The following is a 23,294-nucleotide window of genomic DNA, read 5'->3' on the forward strand; positions in this document are numbered from 1 at the left end:
AAGCAGTATTAAAAATGTTTCACATTGAACGCTGTCCAGAAAACTATCGTTTCCATTACACTTTCTCAAAGCAATGATCGATATATTTAATAAAGCTTTTCAAGTTTCTAGCTTTTAATCTGCAGTCACCAACCCGAAATCTGTGGATAGTTTCTAGGAGCGAGAGTAAGGATGTTTTGGTGGTTGTCATGGCCGACGCACTCGGGTGGAGTGCTTGTTTAGTGGTTGCATGAAAAATACCATGTGAAGCGAGAGCACTATCACTGTTGTTTGTGTAAATCGTCTGAAACAAACTCCGTCGACAGTTCAGCTTAAATTATTATTGCTGTAAGGTTTTCATTTCCTCGTGAACATCTTTATTGAGACTGTTGCTTCGAAAGGACGGAAACACATTTCGCGGGCTGTGATTCAGTCGAGCAGACGAGACCACACAACAGCAGGCATGTGCACATTTAATTAGGATTCATGTAGATGTGTACTCTTTAACGGCGATGATTAAACGACCGACAGAAATGAAGGCTTATTTGAAAGCTCCTGATGGAAATATTTTTAATTTATCGCCAAAGGTAACGACGATCGGAAGAGAAGCCTGCGATTTAACCATACAGGTAACGTAGTCTTTTGGTCGTATACTTACCAGTCAAGTATTTAAGCGGGTAACAGCATGTTGATCAAATTTTCCTTGCTGTAGGCCCAGTTGCAGAGTAAAATTAAGCTATATCAAATTCCTTAAAATTAATTGTTTTTTGTTTAAGAAAGCAAATCCTTCATCATCATCATCATCATCATTATATCATCATCATAATCATCTGTCAGAAACATCACAGGAACAAGATGATCACATGCTACTGAAAGGGCAGGATTCTCGCGTGTTCTCAAAGATGGCACATATTTGCCAGCAAAAAATATTTTTAAACAAATATAACTTCAGAGAGAAAGATGGACTGAATGGATAGAGAAATTATATAACGAGGAAAGATAGAGTTGTAGTTGACAAGTCTAGCTCAAGTTGCCCCTTGAATAAATTAGAATAAATCTATAATCAGTTACCAAAGGGTCTATTGCTAACTTAAAACAATGTGTTTTTGTATTAATTTATCACAAAATATATAAATAACAAAACATTAAAAACCTCCCACTTTAAATTGGCCTTTTAGAATTCTTTCTTACTTACTGCATTGTTCATATATGTCTGCTGAGAACATTTACTTATCAACGCTTTGTTCTTTTCAGGTACCTGGTGTTGATTTTCAGCATGCAGTGATAGAATACAGCGAAAAGGATGACTGTTTTATCATTCAAGATTTGAACACTGCACAAGGCACATATGTCAATGACGTTCGTGTACAGAATGCTGCAGTTAGACTTGCAGCAGGGGACTGTGTCAGATTTGGTTACAATGGTATTCCATACGAATTGCAGGTGGAGCAAACTTCCATGGTGAGTTTCACATCTAAGCACTATAAACTCGAAGGTGAAAATACATATATATATATACTCTTCTACTTATCTTTCCATAAGATAAGAGGAATTCAGTGAACAGGATAAACTTCCATTAACCTTTTACCCTTTTCCAAAAGATTTATGAGATTCTCACTCTTAGCCTAATTTCACCAAAGTCTCACTCCTAGGGCACAGGCTTTTTTTCTCTCTAGACACATGAGTTTTAATCATTTCTAAAAATTGAAAAAAAACGGAAAGATATGTCTACATAAGGTTGCAGTTATAGGTTTTTTTCTACATGCATAAATCTCAGTACAATTCAAAGTTTCTTACCTGAATGTACTCCAAGCTTCTTTTTTATATCAGTTTGAAATCTGGGAAGGCAGGCAAATCAGTTGTCATAAAGTAGGCGACCACACTAAACAGGGTTTTGTTACCACTAATCCAGTTTAGAAGTGCAAAGACAAATCCAGATAGAAGCTAAACATACTGATAAGCATTATGCATGCCCCATTGTTTGTTCTATTTGGCTCTCTTCCCTCGAGGTCTATCATTTCCATAGTTACTGTTAAATAGTTACTTGGGTACTAATATTTTCCATACATTATCATTTCAGTTGATTTCTTAATTGAAATATGCTGATTCAAATAAAGAGGTTTACAAAAGGAAGGCAATGCATATATATGCCTGAACTTAGGTTATCATCAGCTTTTGTGAAGATAATTTAACTGTTTTCTTGCAAGTGCAGTATGTATATCCAATCACAAACCTAAGCAAAATTAAAACTTAATAACTCATGTTGATAGTATAGGTAAAGATTACTATAGCCTAAAAGCTGAAGGGCAAGTGAATTAAGCAGTTCACCATGCTTAGGGCATGGCATGTAAAAGGCAGACAACCCTCTCCTGATTCATTTAGTATACCTAAAGTTTCCATTTCTGCTCATCAAAGGTAGGCAACTGGTTTGAGTAAACTTTGAGCTAACAACCTGCTCTACAATTGAATGCATGATATACCTTCAGATAAGGCCTTCCCAAGGTTGATGAAATCCAGATTAAGTAGAGTTGTATATCTTCAAATAAGCATAAGTGAAGATCTACATGTGTGATATAACTCATGTATAAGGCACAAGAAGGCATGTCTAACCTTTTTACTAGGATGTTTGTTAGCAGTGCATTTTTATGCATTTATGACCTGTTTCTGGTGAACTGATTTGATGCAATACAGTTGGTAAGGACAGTCCAAATACAAACTTTTTTTCAGAATGCCTTTTTTGAATGGAAAATAACAGGCTGAATGGGTGGAGACAGAACATTTGCGTTGTCCTATCAGAATGTGGCTTGATGAATTTGTATCTATATATGTCACGATGTCTGTAAGAGTCCTTCTTATCTTTTAATAGGTACTTGCCAAACAGGTTTGATTCTTAAGCAGTAGAATATCACCAAGCATGGAGCAACAGCTTAAATAAAGTATTTTACTCTCTTTTATTTGATATTAAATTTACATTAGAAGTCATAGAATTACTTCATTCAAAAAGGATAACATAACTTGCTATTACTTCATATAAATTTATGTTAAAATGTTATATTAGTTTATTATGTAGTGGGCTGGGTTAAATCCAAATTCTGACAAGGTTTGATAGCAGTTTCTAATGAGAAAAGATAATAACACGTAAAGTAAAACCCAGTCAATAACCTTTCTCACTCTATCCAGCATTATTAAAAAAAAGCAGTGAAAATATTTCACTGTTCATTGTCAACTTATATTTGTAAGCTATCGTTAGCTTTTATGTCTTTATAGTAGTTAACTGATAAAAGTCATATACTTTATTAAAAAGAAAGATAACTAATGTATATCATTCAAATCATATGTGTGCTTGAGTAATAGAGAGAGAGAAAAGGAGAGAGAGAAAATGTATCTGAGATCGAGAGAGAGAGAGAAAGAATGTAGCAGGATTTTTGCTGGCACAGAAAAGGATTTGTAAAGCGTTATTTAAAGAGCACATTGAAAGGAACTATTGTAGAGTGCTTGACATTAAGCACCTTACTAAGCGTTAGAAAGATTGATATGTTTACTTGCTCAATGTTTAATCTTAGACAAACACAGAGGAACACAGCCATCATATCTCTATGCTCCTGGGCCTTTTTTGATTGATAGCATTATCATGAGATTTTTTAGCACTTGCTCCATGGCAACATCTTGCATGATCTGTTCTTATTACCTTGTTCTTTATTTTCTTGATGCTGTAAGTTTCATTGTTGTCAAGATTTATTGGGCTCCTATGAAAACTCATTCTTCCTATGTTTTTTCACCCTCATTCTATTGTGGTTTTTTCCCTGATAATAGCAGCACAATAAATGATTTACATAATATTAAGATGAGACATAATAATCAATAATGGTCTCATAATTACTTGACTTTTGCTGTGTGAACACAATAGCCACTGGCAACTTTCTGAAGTTTCTCGTTATGCATTCAGAGATGCTGAGAAAAACTGAAATTAACCATTTTGAAATAGAAAAAATATATACAGTTTAAAAGGTTTCATTTGTTAACAGCTTAAGAATTATAGCTATCACTTTGTTAACTGTTTAAAGGGTAGGTGCAAGTTTATCTTTATGCATGTCTTTATCAGATTATTACAGTTACCTGAGGGATGTTGCAGGTGACATGCCCCCCAGTTCAGCAGCGACAAGTATGGACAGGCCCTCTCACCATTCTGAATGAAACACCAATTTATTCCAATGCTCATTCTCAGAACACCTTACAGGCACTGCAACAGCAGGTGAGCATAATGTTATGTTGTTATTGTGACAATGGACTGTATACAATTTGTGAAGGAAATGGGGTGCTAGCGATGAATACTAAATAAAATACTTTGATTTAAAGAAGTGGCAGCTTGCTCAGTCTTAAATATACACAGATTTTTTTATTTATCAGCCTCTGTAAGAATATATCTTTTAATCATCAGCCTTTGATGCTCACAAAACTCTGATTACAAGTCTAAATTGCTCCTGAAATTTTCAGGGATTAGGAAGAAAAAATCCATACATTTACTTTCGTACTCAGTGTATGCAGTGTTTGGATAAGTACCTTCAAGTAGAAACATTTGTGTTTTTTAATTTTTAACAGATGTACCAACAAGCTCAAAGGCCTCCAATACCAGCTCAAGGTTTTCCATTTTTATCACCTCATTCTGTTGTTCAACCTCAACCATCTTTGGGTGTTTGGACTCAGCCAAGTACACAGGCACCTGTTCCCCGTCCACCTTTACGATCTCGACCTTTAAGTGCTGGGGCCACACGGCGTTCAACCTTTGATTTTCCCAGATTCCAAGGTGTTTCGGCAGTGGGATCCCCAGTGACTAGACAAGGTAATAAAGATTTCTTTTTCATGCTTAATAATTTTTGAATGGTTTGTATGCATTGAGCTATAAAGATGACATTTTAGTAACGCTTTCATCCAGCAAGACCATCAGGAATGGGTACCTGACTCCATAGAGGGTTGGGAAAGGAAATGCAGTGAGGGAGAGATGGGCACTGCCCTGACATACAGCTGGCCCCTAGAAAAGTGAGATCTCTAATACCTCACCCCTCATCAACCTGAAAAGGTCAGGAGATTACCCTTACCTTATTAAACGAATTAACTTAGCTGGCCTCACTTGTCTAATAAGATCTTTTTGTGGACAGGAAGATTGGAATGGTGCTGAAGTTCATTCCACAAAACTGTCTGTGTGAAATTTATTTGCTTCTTTTATTACCACAGGTCCAGTAGGGGGGTGGGTGAATGGAGGGATTGGGACAGGAAAGGCACCCCCTCCACTGACTTCTTCTCCAGGACTGGACTTGACCCAGCAAGCACAGGAGAAGGTGAGAGCAGACACAGGCATCTGCTGTGCATGAGTGTTTGGGGAAGTTGTGAGATAATGGTAGATGCTATGTTGATGATGATGTCATTAATGAAGAAATCTGATTTTCTTGCTAACAGGTTTCTTTATCTGCAATTTTGAGTTTTAGGTGTTAATCAGTGTTATGAATGGAATCTTCAGAGCAGAATGTGCTTTTGCATTCAGTTTGGTCTTTAACACAATATTGGTCAGAATCATGCAGGAAACTGCTAGCTCCTACTGTGTTTATGACTATTTGTAGTTTTGTTATGTGACATTTTATTGATGGCCAACCATTCATAACTGTTTCAGAACCTATTCATCATTTGCTGTGTATGTGTTGTAGGATTTTATTTGGATCAAATGCATAAGAGAAGTGGTAACTAAAAAAGAAACTACATGTATCTGACATTAACCATTTTTTAAAAATAATTTTAGATTGACTGGATTTTTGAACTTGTTTATAGATGTCTCCATTTATATCTTGTTTCGTGTTATCTTTTTGCAGGAATACAGAATAAATCAATTGACAGAAGAGGTGACAAGACTGCGTAATTTTGAGTTTGATTCATTCCGGAAAGATCAGCTTATTCAGCAGTTACAGCAGCAAATCTCAGATCTTCAGGTAAGTTAGCATTAACTCCATTAAACATTGCTTGACTAAGTCAAGTGTAATTACTATAGTCAAGGAATACTCTGAATATTCATTTTCAATCTCAGTTGAAACAAACCTTTGCAACAAATGAAAGTTGTTTTTTTCTTTACAGTTTGTTTATAAGGAACAGCTATGGTAAAAATTAATAAGCTGAGGAAATGAATTTTATTTTTCTCTGGAGAAGTCTTCCTAGTTTTCTAAGTAGATTTTGCTTATATTCCTGCGTGCCACCAAAACTTTCCTAAGTCCAAAAAATTTGCATATGATAAAGTATTGACCAAAAATTCATATGAGAGCTGTGCATTCCTTTGAATCATAAATTTTATGTACTTATTTAACTGGATAACAGGAAAAACTTCAACAGGAACCATCTATCATCATGGGTTCTGGTGATCCGGAGCTTTCCCTTCGCTTGGCACAAATGGAGGATGAAATCAATGCCAAGAGAGCTGAAATAATGGCCCTCAAAGACCAGGTTATTCCTGCTATGTTAGCCATTGTAGGCTGTGTCAGCTTGTATTTGCTAATATTACTGTAAGAAACAGTAAAAGCAAAATATTTTGTTTTCTTGATTTTAGCTTGCCTTCTTCTGGGTCAAACCTTTTGTAACAAGGTCCTTAAAAGGCCATTGCTATGTTTCTTGAGAGCATTAATTGTATTTTCTGTGTGAGCGAGGTCAGTTTCTAGCTAGGCCAGCTTGCAATCTTTGAAAATTTTGAGTTGAAAAAGCAGAATATAATTAGTGATGCACAGGATACTAAATGTTCTTTTCTTTTAATTTATTTACCACCAAGTTCATTCGATATCAATTGTATAATACGTCTCTAGTGCTTAACAATGTGTTCTGGCCCTGGTCTACTAAAATCAAATTTTAAAGTGGAATCTTTTCTCAATTCTAGCTAAACAGTACTCCACCAGAAAGCACAGGAAATCCCCTTATACTTCGCCAGGAGCTTGGTGAGCGAATGAAAGAGGTGGCATCCCTGAGGAGTGAACTGGAGCGAGTCAAAAAGGATAAAAACATAACATCTGGCTTGGTGACACAGATGCAGCACGATATGTCAAACAAAGTAAGACAATATGGTGTAGAATAACGCATTTTTTAGCTTCAGTTTAGATTAGTTAGATTTGATCTTTTCTGCTTTGGTTTTTTATTTTGGCTAAATCTTTGAGTGAAGTAATTTTTCTGAAGAAAACATTGGTGCTTTACTATTTTCTCACCACATTCTGTAGCCTGTATTAAGCATCAACTGCCATGGATGTCATTGCTTGTAACTAATCTTTCCAACTGTCTTGAATAATTTAGACTTATATAAATATGCTTATACATTTTAAATCCTTTTAGATTTAACACTTTAACAGTTGACTGTGCATTTGTACTGAATCTTATATTTTTTTTATCTTAAAAGCATATTAATCATTGGTGACAAAATTATATTGCTTGCTGCAGAGAGAAAAAAAACTGCTACCAGTCCTTTTAATTATTTACAATGCTAATAAGCAGATGAATGTACCTTTCAGACTCTTGAAGTTGAAGATTTGACTTCTGATGAGTTTCGAGTGAGGGTAAATTTACAGTTTGACAGCACAATGTCTCTTTTTAATCACTGTGTGTGCTTTCGTTTGATTTGCAGTGTTTATTTTCTTACAAAATTAGAAATAGGTACAGAATCAAGGAAGCAAATTTTTTTTTTCTAGATGAATTCTACAATCTACATACGAAGTTGTAGTCAGAGTGACTTCCTGATATAATCATCATCAAATCAACATTTCTTAATCACGACTGCTCATAAGTGGCTCATTGGGCAATGTATATTGTATTTGCCAATAATGAAAAAAGGCATATGACAGTGATACCTAAGATTTTATTCAAGTGAATTGTTCATTATATCTTTAGATATCCATCTTCTTAATTTTTGAGTATATGTAAGAATTTCAAAATAGAGAAGAATTAGGCACTTAAAAACGAAATAACTTCAAAATTATTTATCAAGAACAACTTTTAAAATGCCATTGTTTTAACCAGTTGGAACACCATTTCGAATTTTTAAATTGATTCTTTATGAACTTTATTTATATCGTTTCCACTCCACAAGTCAACTGCCCTGTAACAGCGTAAAAGGCCAAACGCAAGGCCAACGCACCAGATTTTTTTGATGGTTGCTGTGGGGTTCACTATATAGCCACTGCTCTTACCGTGCACGTGCGACGCTCACTCATTGATGTAAACTTGTGCATTGTCAGTGCATTGTTGTCGTTTGTTCTAGGCATTGCCTGGGGTCGACTGTACGTGTTACAATTTTATTTTACGTTTTAGAGAATTGCGCGTTTTTTGTTGGAGACTATTTTACTTGAGGAAAGACATGTGCTTGACTGTTTTGCCTTTTCCATACTTTTTATAATACAGAGAATTCTGCGTTTTTCGTCAGAATTCTTTTGACTCCTGTCGGTGAGTGTCGCCGATGCTACTGTTTTTACTGCTATAGTTATTCGGAATTCTAAGACTCAGGTGTGATCTCAGTCGCTGTTTAGATTGGCCCAGGAGGCCTCTGACTTAATTGATTCTGTCTTGCAGAAAGTTATTGTTTTTCTTCAGTGAACGATAAAGGTTGTAGGTTGACCTGTGCGCCGGTGTCCAGAGTTAAGGTGATACGACGCTGACCGCTGGTCCACTCCGCGGATGGGTGTGATGCTCAAATGATAGGTGCAGTCTAATTTTGACGAGACTTCGATGGTCTGTACGGGTTTCTCGTCCTTCCATCTTTTTCCCTGACGTCACTGCCGGCTGGCGTCATTCTCCCGTGATGTCATTTTCAGTTGACTCAAATTAACCCTGACGTCACTCCAGCTGGCGTCATTCTCTCGTGATGTCATTTTCAATTGACCCTGACTCAACCTATTACAGCCACACTGTGTACTACAGCCACACAACCCAGACCAGGCGGAAATGGCTTCTCATCATCGACCTCACCACTCTGGAAAGAAACCCGTCAGCTGCCCGGTTTGGTTTGACAGCCAGGTCAGTGCGAGAGGTAGTCCGTCCTGAAGACTAGTCCGTCAGCATAGACCCCATCAGTCGAGTGTTCCAACCAGTTCACCCAAGCAGAGAGGCTCTTCCTGTTTGTGGCCCTACTCTTTGGGCTGTTCATCGCTCCGTGGGCTCACCACGATGTCTACAATGAGGTCGGTCATAGCTGCACATGCAGTTACTCTCAGACTGCGTAGGAGTGGACTGCATTGGCTGGGTCTTTTGACTTTTGCCAGCTTATCTCTAGAACGATCTGCCTCTCGTTCTTTTCCTCCTATATAGAACCTGGCCTGGGCCTTTTGTTTGTTAACCCCAAGACATATTAGACTCGTCTTTGGCACCGCCTAGCAAGGTCAAGGAAAAGTTATTTCCTGTTGGCCCTGACCTCGTGCACATTGCATCTCTGGCATTTGATGCGGCCGATGGATACGGAGTAGCAGGCCGCCTCCTGCTTCTCAGGCGGTTGTATCTTCTCTCTGCCTGATCTTTATTCTCCAATGGTCATGTCATTGATACAACGAAACTCCCCTAACCCTGTTTGGGTAGATTTTTAGTCGAAAAAAAAACCTGGTGTTTTTGCCTTTCGTTTGACTTTTTACGCTGTTACAGGGCAGTTGCTCACCTGACTAGACACGTGCAAGCTCACTGTCAGGAAGACAACTTTTCAATGGTTATTAAGAGTTAGGGTAACCCTTATCTCCTATGATAATGTCATCTGGTAAGTCTCGAAGACAGAACATTTTCTCTCAAAATTTCTTCTTTTTGACATGCTAGTTAGATGATCTGACAGTATCTGCTACTGTTTTCACTTTGCTGTTCGTTTTTTGTGTTTTGTTTATTTCACAACTGAATCTCTCCTTTCAATGGCTCTATTACACACCAAATTCATGGAAATCACCATACCAGATTTGCCATTGTTGGATCATAGAGAATTTTTTTTTATCATTTTATGCACTAGCAGAGAAACTAGGAGAACCGCCATGCTTTCTATGCCAAACGAGAGATTTTCTAAGAATAGTCAACATCTGGTAAGAGACTGTCTTTTACAGACCACTGAAAAGAAACTCAAGGAAGAATTCTAACTTTAGTTGTCATAACAAAGCTTAAACAAAGCCATCTTACTGGCACACAGGGGTTGCATAGAGCATATAGGATTTAGGCCCTTCTTTGTACTTATTTCTACAGGTTTTCATCCTGAATTTTGCTTGTCAGCTGACTTCAGCAAAAGTCTATATTGTTAAAAAATATCAAAAAATAGTGCATCACATTTGATTACTCTGTAAAAAGCAGTTAGCAGACATAAGGAGATAGCATAACCCATGATGACTAGTTTTATGGCCAGCAAAAAGTACTCAGCAGAAAGGTATCTATTTCATGGACACTGTCATGGCAGGTCCTAAATACCAAACTCACAAACTGCTTTCTCTTTGCTGAATGTGTTTCATCAGCAGTTGTGCCTCATTTTTGATTGAGCTCTCACTCTTTCTTTCTCTCTCATTCTCTTTCAAACCTAGCTCTCAAAGAAAGCATTATCTCTCCTATAGATATTGGTACAACTCATTGCATCTAGAAATGTTTCTTATAAATAAACGGAGGTTGAAAGATGTATCTGTACATACACATCAGAATAGTTGTGGTTATCTGTGGTTAACAGTTCTCATCAGTTAGGATGCATTTCATATTTAAAAAATCTGTGTATTCCTTACCTTCAGTTTATATGGGCAGTGCCAATAAATTATATAAATAAAACTTAGGTTAGGTTTTGCAGTTAGCAAGGGGGAATGGTAGGAAAAAACTAGAATTGAAATTAGCATTGTTCTGTTTTCTACCCATTTTGTCCACCAGAACTCTACCCTGGAATCAGACATATCCCTACAGGGACTCTCTGTACCTCTAACCATCACCATGTGTTAGTGCATTAAGAGTACTGCAACTGCAGCTTTGCAGTTTGGGTGGATCCATCCATTACAATTAAAAATCTTGTTTCAGGCCTAAAGTGATCATTCAGTACTCAGAGATAAAAGAAATTTTAGGGGAAATAATGTCTCACACTTTTATATTATTTAAACTTTAGAAGACTGCTGTTTCTGTCATGCAGAAGTCGCAACAAAAATACTGAATCTGGTTTTGAACCATGCACTTTTATTCAAATATGGTACATACACAGGGATCAGCTTTGTTTACTTGGTGATGAAAATAGCTAGGAATAGTCTTATTCATGCAAGCAAAAATAATAGAGGCATGAAGAAGCCAAAAGAGATCGAAATAGAAGTTATTTATGTAATAATGTAAGTGTAATAAAGAGAAGCAAGAAAGGTTGCACATTAACATTGTGAATTTTCTTATTGCCATTATATTTCTTACCTCTTTAATCACTTTTCAGTTTTTATACATTTATCTTTCATTACCACCTGCAATCTGACTTTTAAATAAACACTTACCTCTGATTATTGGAAGTTTTAAAGCATTTACCCTCCTAAAATCAGCTTGCATAAAGTTTAATGACCATAAACAAAAACGCTATCTTCTGTTGTGGGGTAAAGGTGATTGGAAAGGGTGGTTTTTCACTTTTAATTTTGTTTATTTACACTTTGATAAAGCATGCTAAGCCATCAGCATAATTTGTAGACATCTAAAACAGATAATTTTTCTCTCATTGTTGCAGGACTGCACAATCAGCAAACTTACACGGGAGATAGAGGTGTTGAGAAAAGATTTGAGAGAACGAGACCAGCTTCTGTCAAATGCTAATATTAAGGTCAGCAGACTGTTTTAGAGTTGACAGTCTACAGGAGACTTTGTAGACTGTGATAAATCTGTTGTAAATACTGACATTAATTAAAACATTCTCCTTTTTCAGGCCAAACATTTTTCTTTGGTTTAGTTATTAGAACTTTGCTAGGTCATCAATTATTTTCTATGTCCCAGTCCAAGTATAAAGTATTTGACTTGTGTATTTGTTCAAGGATGGTACATTAATTAGGGTCAGCATTAAATATAAGCTCATTAATAATACTTGTTTGGTACTCAAACTATAATTTATTTTGATCACAACAGTATACTTCATGTTAATGAGTGGTATGATTCTCACACAAGAAAGAGAAGTTCAAAGTTAAAAATCTGGTACAGTAATGAATCTTCATTATGGCGACACAATCACAGATGATGTAGCTAATAACATTTTTTTTTTTCATATGAAATGAAGACTACAGGTAAAAGTAGACACTTCAGGGGGGAAAAAAATCAATGAACTAAATCCTTTGCAGCAATCAAGCACAAAACCAACTACAATGCAGTTAAAAATGACAGAAAACAGGACTATGGTTTGTTCAGCCAGTCTGCAACGGGAAATATCTTGAAACGTCACTCATGTAAACTTGAATTTAGATTAAGACTGTGTGTGTGTATTTATAAATACTTTAAACCCATCTTTTAGATCTGTAATACATTTTCAGGTAAATAAAATACGTGAAGCATCCATTTCTGGGAAAGCTGCTGAAGAGCGTGATGCAAGGGAGAAAGAACTCATCAGCCTGAGACAGGTAATTTGTCAGCAGGGCTTGTAGTCACAATAGAGTGGTCTTAGACAGGTATGCTGACAGTAAGGTTTGTAGTCACACTATGTTGTCTCAGATATGTTTTAAATTGAAGTCAGCAATGCCCATAGTCAATAAGCTTAGAAAAATTCCTTTTTTTACTGTCATTTGTGTTTATTTCTGTGGTCTTCATCACATAACTTTGTTCTTAATGTGTATGATACTTGATGTAGCAAGCTCAGGTGGTCATTTTTTAAAAGTTTCTCATACCAGTATTAGTGAAATTAGCTTACATTGCTGGCTATGGAGGGCACGCGGACGTACCTTTATTCGTCAGGGGGGCGTCACAAGTAAAAGGTTGAGAACCTCTGACATACACCTTCATCTTGCTGTTGTTGGTGCTGTTCTTCAAGAAAGCAAATTCTGAGTGATGTTAGGAATAATGTATGCACATGGAATCACATAGAATTAATAGGTCTTCAAGATTTACTCACAGTAACTGATCCTTTTCAGAGGTTTAAATCAGCAGAGAACAAGATTTCTGATCAGTTTAACACCATCACAGCACTAAGAGATGAACTTGAAAAATTAAAGCAGTCTTTATTTGAAGAGAAGGATGCGCGGCGTCAAATCCAGGCACAGGCTGATGCAAACAAGTCACAGTTCCTGGATATGCAGCGCGCTGAAAGAGTTGTCCGCATAGACTTAGAGCAACTGCAGAAAGAGGTGAGTTTATTCATTGTGTCTAGATAAATAATCATGCTGATCGAGTTGTTTGTGCTGCTCTATACATTGTAGCATACAAATAAAGGGAGAATTCAAGACAGAATTGTCAGATAACAAGTGAACGTTCATTTGTGACTTTGTTTTCAGTTTGAGAGATTCAGGGGAAAAGTCATTCAGACAACTTTCTCCACCCCTGGAGTGGAGGCCCCCGAAAAACAGATCACAGATGATGAACTGATAGAGATACTGAAAAAGCTTTTGCAGGAGCGAACCCACCTTTGGGATCATATTGAGAAATTAAAGAAGGAGGTTAAACAGGCAAATTCCAGTACAGACGAACTAAAAGCACAAGGAATGAAACTGAGAGACGACTTGCAGGAAAGTCTGGTGAGTGCGCAGTAATGTCTGTGTAAGAAGAGCCAAATGATTGCATGATGATTCATTAATTATTATAGGTGAGACATTATCATAGGTGAGATGTGCTCTTATTAAGAATTAATGATGTATGCAAAGAGGAAATTTTTGTCTAGCTGCAATAAAAGAAATAAAACAATTTTAAAATGTCTATCATGATATCATGAGAGGCAGAGAAAGTACTTGGGTTTCAACCATTCTTCAGAGGTGTCAGCTGTATGTCTCAGCACATAACACCATGATACAGTTTTCTGGGGTTTGAAATCTTAAAAATGTGCGTCAACAGGACCGCTTAAAAGAGAGTGGTTTTCTCAGTTCATCATTGCGGCAAGAAGCGAGTGTTGTACAGTCCCTGTCAGCAGACGATTCTCTACTCTGGGTCAGGGACATAGTCCATTCCATTCTGACCACTGACCTTGGCTGGGCACAAGCAGTTGAGGCAGCATTGGAAAAATGTGGTGTGAACATCAAGCTGTCTAGCGAACGTAAGCTTCCATTTCTTCATCCAAATAAATTATTTTGTTTCTGTTGTGTTTTGGTATTATCTTTGTTTTATTAATCCAAATCATTGTCGTTGTTTTTATTTTTTCTGCATATAACATTTTTTTATAATTGCATGCAAGTACTTAAGCTTATGCATATAGAGTGACTTTCTCTTTCTCTCATTCCTGTTCATGTACCCTACACATGCCTGTGTGTGGACACACAGCTTATTAGGTTTTCTTTTAATAGCAAAAAAGATGATTGAATGTTGCATTCTGCACCAGCTCTTTAGGAAACAATGTCTTCTGCATTAATTTTTTTTTTTTTAGATTAAAAATGCAGCCATTATCTCCTGCAGCCAACTAAAAGAAAACAACCCTTTCTTGATAACATTGTTAAGTATTTTGCTTGGTTAGCAATCATATGGCAGTTGAAAGAACTTAGAGAAAGTAAGCGGTAGATGATGTCCTCATTCTACTTTGTGTGCAGCCCCCAACACACACATTGAGCTGCTGTATGCTAAATGGGAGTCAGCTCTAAGCGAGAAGGAACGGCTAACTGTGCAGATACAGGAGATGAAAGCTCACCACCAAGAGGAGTTAAAGGTCAGGCTGGAGGGTTTGCAAAAAGAGATGGAGAGCAAACTTTTGGATGCAGTAGAAAAGGCCAGACTAGAAGGTTTGTCAAACTATTTCTTTTTAATCCAGTTCTAGATGACTGAATGATTTCTAGCCAGCTTTGGCGTTACTGAAAAACAAAGAGAGAGAGAGAAAGCTTGCTATAAGATTTCTATTCATTGTCATTTGAATTCTGAGGTAGCATATGACTACTGTTATTTTTCATTCAGGATTTTTATTTTGCACTGGCTTGTGATCTATAGGTGATGAAAAAGTCAACAGAGCCATTGATGACATACGGACTGCTGAGGCAGAGAAGCTTGGAAATGCCGTTGCAGATGAGAGGCAGCGAGCAGATCGGTTAGAAGTTACTGTGCAACAACTACGACAGGTAATCTTAGCAAGGACTGAAGCAGGATTTTTACAAGTAAAATAAATAACATTCATTTCTAATTAACAGAGTGCCATTGCAGGTTACGTGAAATTAAAAAAATGTTAAACACTCCATATTTAATATCCTTAGTCTCATGCTGATTGAGATCTGTTTCCATTGTTTCTCCAATAATTTATGTGTGTGTGTGTATATATGTGTGTGTGCACACATTCATATGTGTACATGTGTACATACAGTCACTAATGCAACGCCAAGAAGAGGATCAGGTCAAGCTGGAACAGGCATCAGAACTAGTCACAGAAGTGGAACAGTATAAAATCGTGGAGGCTGACTTGAAAAACCAGTTAGTCAAGGTAAGCACACTGCCCTACCAAAATTCATCAGTCTTTGCCATCACCTAGGTGACAAAGGTAATCTTCAAATGCTGCTTTTATTTGAAATATTTTGTTTAGACCTACTACATAAACTGTTGACCTCATGTAAGCCAAGAGTACTGGACAGAAATAAGAAAAAAAGGAAATCAAGGCATATATATGTGCTGCTTAAATTGTTAGAAAAGAGGGATTTGTTACTCTTTCGCAAATTTAAATTTTTTGATAAACACTTAATGTGATATTCTTCATCTTCTGTAATTGACAGCAGAGTAGGGCTGTTTACTGATCTTGTAAGACATCTTTCTGTTGTAATAAAATCTGGAAAAGAGAATGAAAGAAGAGCTGCTGTTAACTGACCCTGTAAAATATCTTTCTGTTGCAATGAAAGCTGGAAGAGAGAATGAAAGCAGAAATCAGTCAACTGCAGGAAGAAAAAGGCGAACTAGTGAAAAAGAATGCAGATGACCTAGAGTCCTACAAGGAGCAGGTGCGGCAACATTCGGTTACCATTTGTGCCATGGAGGAACGCCTGAGTAAGCTCAACAAGAAGTCTAAAATCTTCCAGGAGGAGGCAGCAGCTCTTAAGAAGAGTAATACAGGTTGGCATTTAAAAAAAACATGCTGTGTTTACTTAGCTGTTTTAATTCTCTCATATTTCTTGATAGCAGTGTATTGTTGATATGCCAAGGGAATGAAGTTAATTTGTGAAAAAAGAGGATGGAACAAGAATTATGGCAAACAGCACCAATGTTTTGCTTTTTAAAGATGTTTTTCTTCTTTTAATTTTAGTAAATTTCTTTTGTCTTAAAAAATATACTTTTAGCAAAAGTTCATTTCTTTGAGTTCCAAAATCACACTTATGTTATGTGGTCTTGGTATTTAGAGTTGAAGGACTGAACTGGACAAGCGGTTTATTCAGAAACCAGTGGTTCCACCAAAACCAAAGGTCATTCTTCAGCGCCCAGTGGAAGAGATCAATGCGCTGGAACATATGTTGGCAATGCTTCGGTTTGTAGCCAGCAGTTACCCTTCTTTCACAATTTTATACTTTATGCTTCTATTAGTTGTATGAAACAGTTTTTCTGATGGTTATCTTCTCACTTATAAAAGTTTTTCCAAAATTTATAATTTCTTTCATTTTACTTTTATTCTTGCAGGCAAGAGAATGCAGAACTGAAGAAATCAGTTTCAGAACAACAAGATGTGATCATGGGTTTGAGGCGAGATCTTTCTGGAGCTTCAGCTCGCTTGTCTGACATCACTGGGGAAATGAGCGAGTCCCAAAAACGAGAGATGGAGCAGAACCGGGAACTTCTGGTCCGCCGTGAGAGCGAGCTGTTAGAGCAACGTCAGCAGATGGCAAAATTGTCCAAGATAATTGACAAACAGAAGGGTGAGATCAAGCAGCTTGAACAGGAATTGAGGTGAGACACCAGCGTCACCTATTTTCCTAACAGTGTATTTTAAGGGCAGGTTGTATTACAGTATTGTTTCGTCTTGTAGTGAGATGACTTCATCAAACAAAGTTTGCCTTTCTCCAAGTATTGCTGAACTGTGAATCCCTTTAAGAAAATCTTTTTATTAACAATCAACTTTATTTTTCATCTCACCCACAGATACTAATCAAGCTATATTTGTTACAGTAACGAAAAGTCTCAGATCATGAAGTACCGCACAGACCTTGCAGAGCAAGGGTCAAGGTTGCAGGATGTGGAAGTCAAGCTGAAGGAAGAACAATTGGAGCAGAAAAAGCAGCTTGAACTCCTGGATCAGGAGGTGAGTCAAGTGGTATCCTTTGATATTGACCCTTTTGATATGTCTTCAAGGAAAGTGGTTGCAAAGTGAGCAGTCTCTATAGCGATTGAAATGCTTCTTAAATTCAAAACTTGTATTTATATAGCTATTTATTTCATTTTTTATAGTGTTCATGTCAGTGAACAAAGCACATCCCATTAGATTACAACTATTGACTTGGGCAGCTATTTTCAGAATGTTTGCAAGTTCCGAGATCGATTGAAATGTTATTTCCATACAGGGTCGCATCACATCAGAGCTTGTTGGCTTGGGTGCTCAGTGTCGTGGGGAACGCCATGAACAGATCATCACAAGACAGAGGGAGGCCCTTGCAGAACTCAGGACACGGGTGAAAACCTTGGAGCAGACACGGCCACCCTGTGAGTGTCCTCTGTGGAACATGATGGGGATGTCCTTGTAAATGATAATGATGGCAGGAGCAATGGTTATGGCCGAGAGAGTTTCCATGAGTTCCATGATCACAAACCTGTTTTAGTTTTTAACCATTTCAAAAAAAGGGAAAACTGAATGGTGCACCTGCAGACAGAAATCTGTAATTCTTTAAGTCTCTTCCCTAATCTCATGAGTACATTTATTTTTGTAGATGTCCTCAGCTTTAGAAATAGTTGTATTTTGATAGGGTATAAGTAGACTTGAGACCCTTTTATTTATTAGGTAATGAGAGGCTAACGACTGCAGTTTATCTGGAAAAAACTATATATGAGGATGGTGGGTCTTATTATTTCCTCCCTCTAAAGAGTCAGACACCCATTTAACACCAGGATCCACTGTCGTAAATTCATTGCATTACATGGGCCTGTGGGCCTCAGACCTCAGATTCCAGTGCTGTAACCACTTAGTAATCCATTTTTTCCATATTTTTGTACAAGTATTGTTGTTTGTTGTGATGTTGTTTAAAAAAAATTGCATTTTTTCTCTTACTTTATCTTCAGTGCCAACACAAGACCAGGCTTTGCAACAAGTTGTGATGTTGAAGAGAGAACTAGCTGAAATGCGAGCCAACCAAGCACTTGCAGAGGACCGGGTGATTGCAAGCTCCACCAGCCTGGATCGAGAGGTGGGCAGAACCCGAGGACTGATTTCTGCCTTAAACCCAGAAGCTGACATGGAGAGGAGTGCTCATCGTGAAACCATGGATACCCTTGAAAGCAGTGAAACAACAGTGAGTGGCATTTCACAAACTCTTCAGTCATCTTTAATTTAGGAGAATGGCAAATAAATCAAATTGATTAACAATACAGATTAGAGCTGCGTTCTGATACCAGTGTTACATTTAGTAAAAATACAGTTCAGAACTGTATTCTGACACTGATGATACATCTGAGTTTCCTGATACACTTACAGGCCTGTCACATGCATATGGACCATGTCAATTCTTTAGGTTATGTTATTTGGCTACACTATTAACTAGATATTTGACATGAGAGAACGCACTGAAACTGCAAATTGAAGTTTTTTTGGTGTTTTGGAACAAACATTTTTGATAGACTTTTAGTAGCGCTGACAGTAAACCTGAGTATTTTGCAGTTCCTGACACTGCTTCGAGCAGTGGCCAGTGCTCTAGAATTGGAAGAGGTCCAAGGTTTGAGGTCCATGGCGCACATGCCCAAGGATGAGCGAGACAGACTTGTGGCTGAGAGAGAAGCTGCTTGTGAGCTGTTGGCCAATAGAGTCCATGTTTTGAAGGAGCGAATCATACGCAAGGATGAGCTGCTGCAAGGTTATGAACATGATCTAGCTAAGCTTAGGTCAGTATGGGAAACTCTATCATATTTTAATAGTCTCCCCAAGCTATATGCAGATTTTTCCCTAACAAATAATTAAATTGTTGTTCAGCAGAAATCAAAAGAACAGTTGCACAGTAATATTATACCTTCAAACCTGCTGTTTATCATGCTTCATATGCTGTTATCATCCATATTGTTGCAACTTACGAGCTGTTGTTACTGAGAGATAGTGTTTAATGTATGTAGCATACATTGGACAAAAGAGCAATAACTAAATTTGCTTAATTAAAGTTGCATAAAAATCATATTTCGGAAGACTTATGCCAGTGTTCATCTGATTTCTTCTTTGAATTTAATTTTCTTTTTAAATGTAGTAAAACTTGTGTTCTGACTGTAAATATGAATTCACTGCTATACATGTTTCAGGGAAGCACAGGATTTTGCTGAGAGGAAGACTACACAAATAGACAGCCTTAGGGTCAGTTCATCCTTTCTCCTGTTCCTTCTCTCAGACTGTCTTTACATGTTTGCCAATAGAGAAGCTGTAAATTATGATTGTCTATACAAAACAACATGGATTAATTCATGTTTTTAAAATAATATGATAATAAGGATATTAAGTTTGGCTGTATGTAACAATGTAAAACACAAATCTAATTAACATGCTTGCAAACACACATGCCACAGATAAAAGCTTTGGATGGAAACAGAATGTTTTAGAAATGTTCATGACAACAAAAGGTCCTTTAAATTTGTTTACAGGAAGATATGAAAAGCAAAGCAGAGGAGTCTCATTATCTGCGAGAGTCGTTAAGCCGTACACGTGATCGCCTAAACCAGGAGAAGCGACTCAATGGTGCAATTAAACAAAAAAAGGTATTCTCCCTTGAGCTTTTGGTTCTTATGCTTTGGAAAGATCATTCACAGCATATAAATGACTTTCAGGAGTCAATATGAAATCTAAAACCATATTGTGCTTCAGTAAATGATGCACAGTTTATTCCAATTTTTTTCACCTATTCTAGATCAATACGTAGTATTTAACTATTCTTATTTCAAAGAAAGTTGGAAAAATATGGAGTCAGGAAACACTGTGTTGCAGACTTTCCACCTTGAAAATGAAAGAGCTCACCTACAGATACCTCATTCAGTTCGTAAAATGCAGGAGCAGCAGGTAGGTACATTTTGAGACATAGAATTTAGCATACCCAAGGCAATACTCAACATAATAATCAAATGTGTGTTTTTTTAATTTTCAAGATCACTATATTAATATATTAATGTGTTATTTTAAGGTATGGGTACTTTGCAAATTTTTTAATAATAGGCAACTTAAAAGTGTGGCCTTAAAAAGTTTTCAGACGTTTTTCTCTTGAGACATAATCCAAAATTTTATTTTAGGAAACTGCTGCATTACGGAAGAAAGCCCAAAAGGAACTCATGAAGCGCAAAAACTATGAGATTCAGACCCTAAAGGAGGAACTTTGTGACAAAGAGCAGGCTCTATACGACAGGGAAAAACGATTGATGTCATTAGAGAGAGGGCTGGTAAGTATACATTTGTTGTCATTTTAGTGTTGGTAGTTCTAGTAACACATTTTCTTCGTATTTATTTTTTTTCTGATAATCCAATTGCTTGTGGTATTACCGCATTTATTTCCTTTGTTTCAGGGTCTAGAGAGGGCAGTGGAAGTGATAGATTAAATTTCTAAATGTAAAACATGCAATATCAAGTAGAATGGGCTTTTACACCCTTGACATGGAATCCTGTGGATTTCAAATATTTTTCCTGAAAATCCACAATGCCAAAGAGTTTTACATCAAACCACTGTGGTCTTTAGAGGTCTGGCATCTCTAATTTAATAGGAAAAAAGTACTCTGCAAGTTATTGACTTGAGTTTTGAATAAATCTCCTTCCAGGACAAAATAGAAAGGCTGTACACAGGGTACATATCTACTTGCAGATGTTTGCGCTTCGTTACTTAAGCTTCACACCATTACTGAAGCTTCACATGTCTAATAAAAATAATGATTATTTCAAACATGTTTTTTTTTTAAGGAACCTCTTGTTTAGCTTTTTTTTATGAAGGATGTGTATAATGTGCATATTATCAATGCACTTTATTTTTCCTCTGACATATCTATAAACTTGTGTCAGCCCCAGACAATGTGTTCTAGATGATTTTCTTGCAATCCTTTTAAAGTTGAGCCACAAAGCATATACTGTGATACTGTTGACAGTAATGATCGATGAGATGTAAGAAAGTATAGATTGAGTGGCTGTGCACTTGGCTTCCTATAATTCCTCATTATATATATGTATCCTATATCCTCCTCCCAAAGCCTCTTTTTTCATGTCCACTGTCATAACTGCATGACTTTTCAAGAACTACATGGTGTTCTTGCTCTGTTATCTTTTAAAAGTATATCAACTCACATAAAATATGCAGAAGCAGGTATGAGTGATCTCTGAATGTTGATATTGCTTTAGATCAAAAATGAACTTTATCAGCATGCAGCTATTATATAATGTGATCTTTTTCCTGTGCCTTTCTGTATGTCCCAATCTTTAATGTTTCTGACAGTATTGTAGCCATTTTTATTTTAGGTACAAGTTATTAGTTGATCCTGGAAAATTTCATATACAGATTGTTGATATCTATACCCACTCTGTTTACAAAAGCCCTGCTCACTATTTCCCCACCCTAACTCTTTTCAGAGAAAACATTTGACTTGGTGATGCAGTGTGTATTACCCAACTTAAATCTTTTTAATACTTATTCTTTTATAATGATTTGCAAAGTGACACTTGAGCCAGTAACTGTTTCATTAACCTGAAAGTAGGCTTTATATGTGTGTAGCTTTTTCTAAGCCACATATTGCACTTTGCTTTGCCATACATGCACCAATAGAAAAACCCACAAATATGTGATTCTTAATATCAAAATTTTAAATTCACAGTGCATCGGCAATTCAAGCTAATTTTCCTCACATTATTTCTTATGATTAGGGGTAAAATAATGTTGCAGCCCTCTCTTTTGCTTTTTTCCTTTTCAGATACAAAAGCATCTAGTGCCTAAAGATCAAAGACTTGTTTTATTTGTATCCAAGGGATTAAATTCTTGATCTGCTCTGTTTTATTTATTCTTGCACTTTAAAAAACATGTTTCAACCCTGGCTTATGTACTTCACTGTTTACAATAATCAGCATCAATTACTGAAAAAAAAACAATGGTACTTTCATGCATGCATCGAGGCCATTCATTCAGCCACTCGCTTATTGCCTCACCCTCACACTCACTGGCACTAACAAAGAAAATGATAGTGCATCCATTTAGTCATGACTTTTTGTCAGATTCACTGTGACTGGCACATCCGCAACATTCCATTATCTGTCTGTTCTTTCAGAGTTGAAACCTGTTTAAGGATTTTTTTCAGTGATCAATTTAAAATATTTGTAATTGTTTGTGTAAATTCCCTTGACGTAGATTACTTTTGATATCATGGCTTTTGAATGACAGTGGAATGCATGCATAGGTTGGTAGCAGTTTTTTCATGTTAAAAACTTACACTTTGTGACTCTCTTTATGTAGGTACATTTGCTTTATCCTTATTGATTAGCTAACAAAAATTTTGACCATCTCTTTCTTTCTTCCACTTGTCTGTCATGGTCACAAGGTACATTTTGATCAACCAACTCAATCATTGCCATATACTTGATCCAGCTCTACTACATATTTTCATTCTGATGCACTTTTTTAGCCATTCATTACAATAATAGTAGATGCTACTATAATCTGTAACTCAACTGGATCATTTATACAAAAATAAAAATAGCAGTAGTGAAAACAAATTTTTGTCTTCTTTTGGAATGAAGTTTGTGCAGCCGCCTGGTCTGCAAGAAGTTATGACTAACATTGTAAACCTACCCTGACAGCATTTAAACATTTTACAAACATTTACAAAGGGTTCCTGGTTTATAAAATATTTAAACGCCGTTTGGGTAGTGGTAGGGCTTCAATGGATATTCACATTGCTTTCAGTTCACAACAACATCATGAATAAAAATTTGCAATCATTATCATTAAATATTCAGTAGACATATGTATCAACAAAAGGCTGTCCTGAAAATGTTGATTGTTATCCTAAAATGGCAGGAGAAAGGGAAACATTTAAGCACAAAAGACAGGCAA

At 36.7% G+C, this 23,294-nt stretch overlaps 1 protein-coding gene across 1 annotated transcript; it reads left to right on the forward strand.

Annotated features, from left to right (window-relative positions):
• The first annotated feature begins 188 nt into the window (after positions 1-188).
• Positions 189-22,950, forward strand: LOC112557640 (forkhead-associated domain-containing protein 1-like). Its single transcript, XM_025227628.1, has 28 exons — positions 189-608; positions 1,234-1,440; positions 4,112-4,231; positions 4,579-4,819; positions 5,212-5,315; positions 5,841-5,957; positions 6,337-6,462; positions 6,887-7,057; positions 11,681-11,773; positions 12,471-12,557; positions 13,065-13,277; positions 13,425-13,664; positions 13,978-14,176; positions 14,664-14,852; positions 15,055-15,182; positions 15,422-15,538; positions 15,948-16,158; positions 16,447-16,567; positions 16,717-16,983; positions 17,203-17,335; positions 17,595-17,733; positions 18,307-18,536; positions 18,902-19,122; positions 19,528-19,579; positions 19,864-19,977; positions 20,204-20,275; positions 20,503-20,649; positions 20,773-22,950. The coding sequence occupies exons 1-28, from the start codon at positions 492-494 to the stop codon at positions 20,803-20,805; spliced, it is 4,209 nt and encodes a 1,402-aa protein (XP_025083413.1). The 5' UTR covers positions 189-491; the 3' UTR covers positions 20,806-22,950.
• Positions 22,951-23,294: the final 344 nt, after the last annotated feature.

This window comes from Pomacea canaliculata, linkage group LG2, assembly GCF_003073045.1.
Source record: "Pomacea canaliculata isolate SZHN2017 linkage group LG2, ASM307304v1, whole genome shotgun sequence".
NCBI lineage: Eukaryota > Metazoa > Mollusca > Gastropoda > Architaenioglossa > Ampullariidae > Pomacea > Pomacea canaliculata.

Coding starts and splice junctions, on each gene's coding strand:
- LOC112557640 (XM_025227628.1), top strand. CDS start 492: ATGATTAAACGACCGACAGAAATGAAGGCTTATTTGAAAGCTCCTGAT. Junction 4,820..5,211: donor ATCCCCAGTGACTAGACAAG/GTAATAAAGATT, acceptor TTATTACCACAG/GTCCAGTAGGGGGGTGGGTG. Junction 20,650..20,772: donor TGTCATTAGAGAGAGGGCTG/GTAAGTATACAT, acceptor CCTTTGTTTCAG/GGTCTAGAGAGGGCAGTGGA.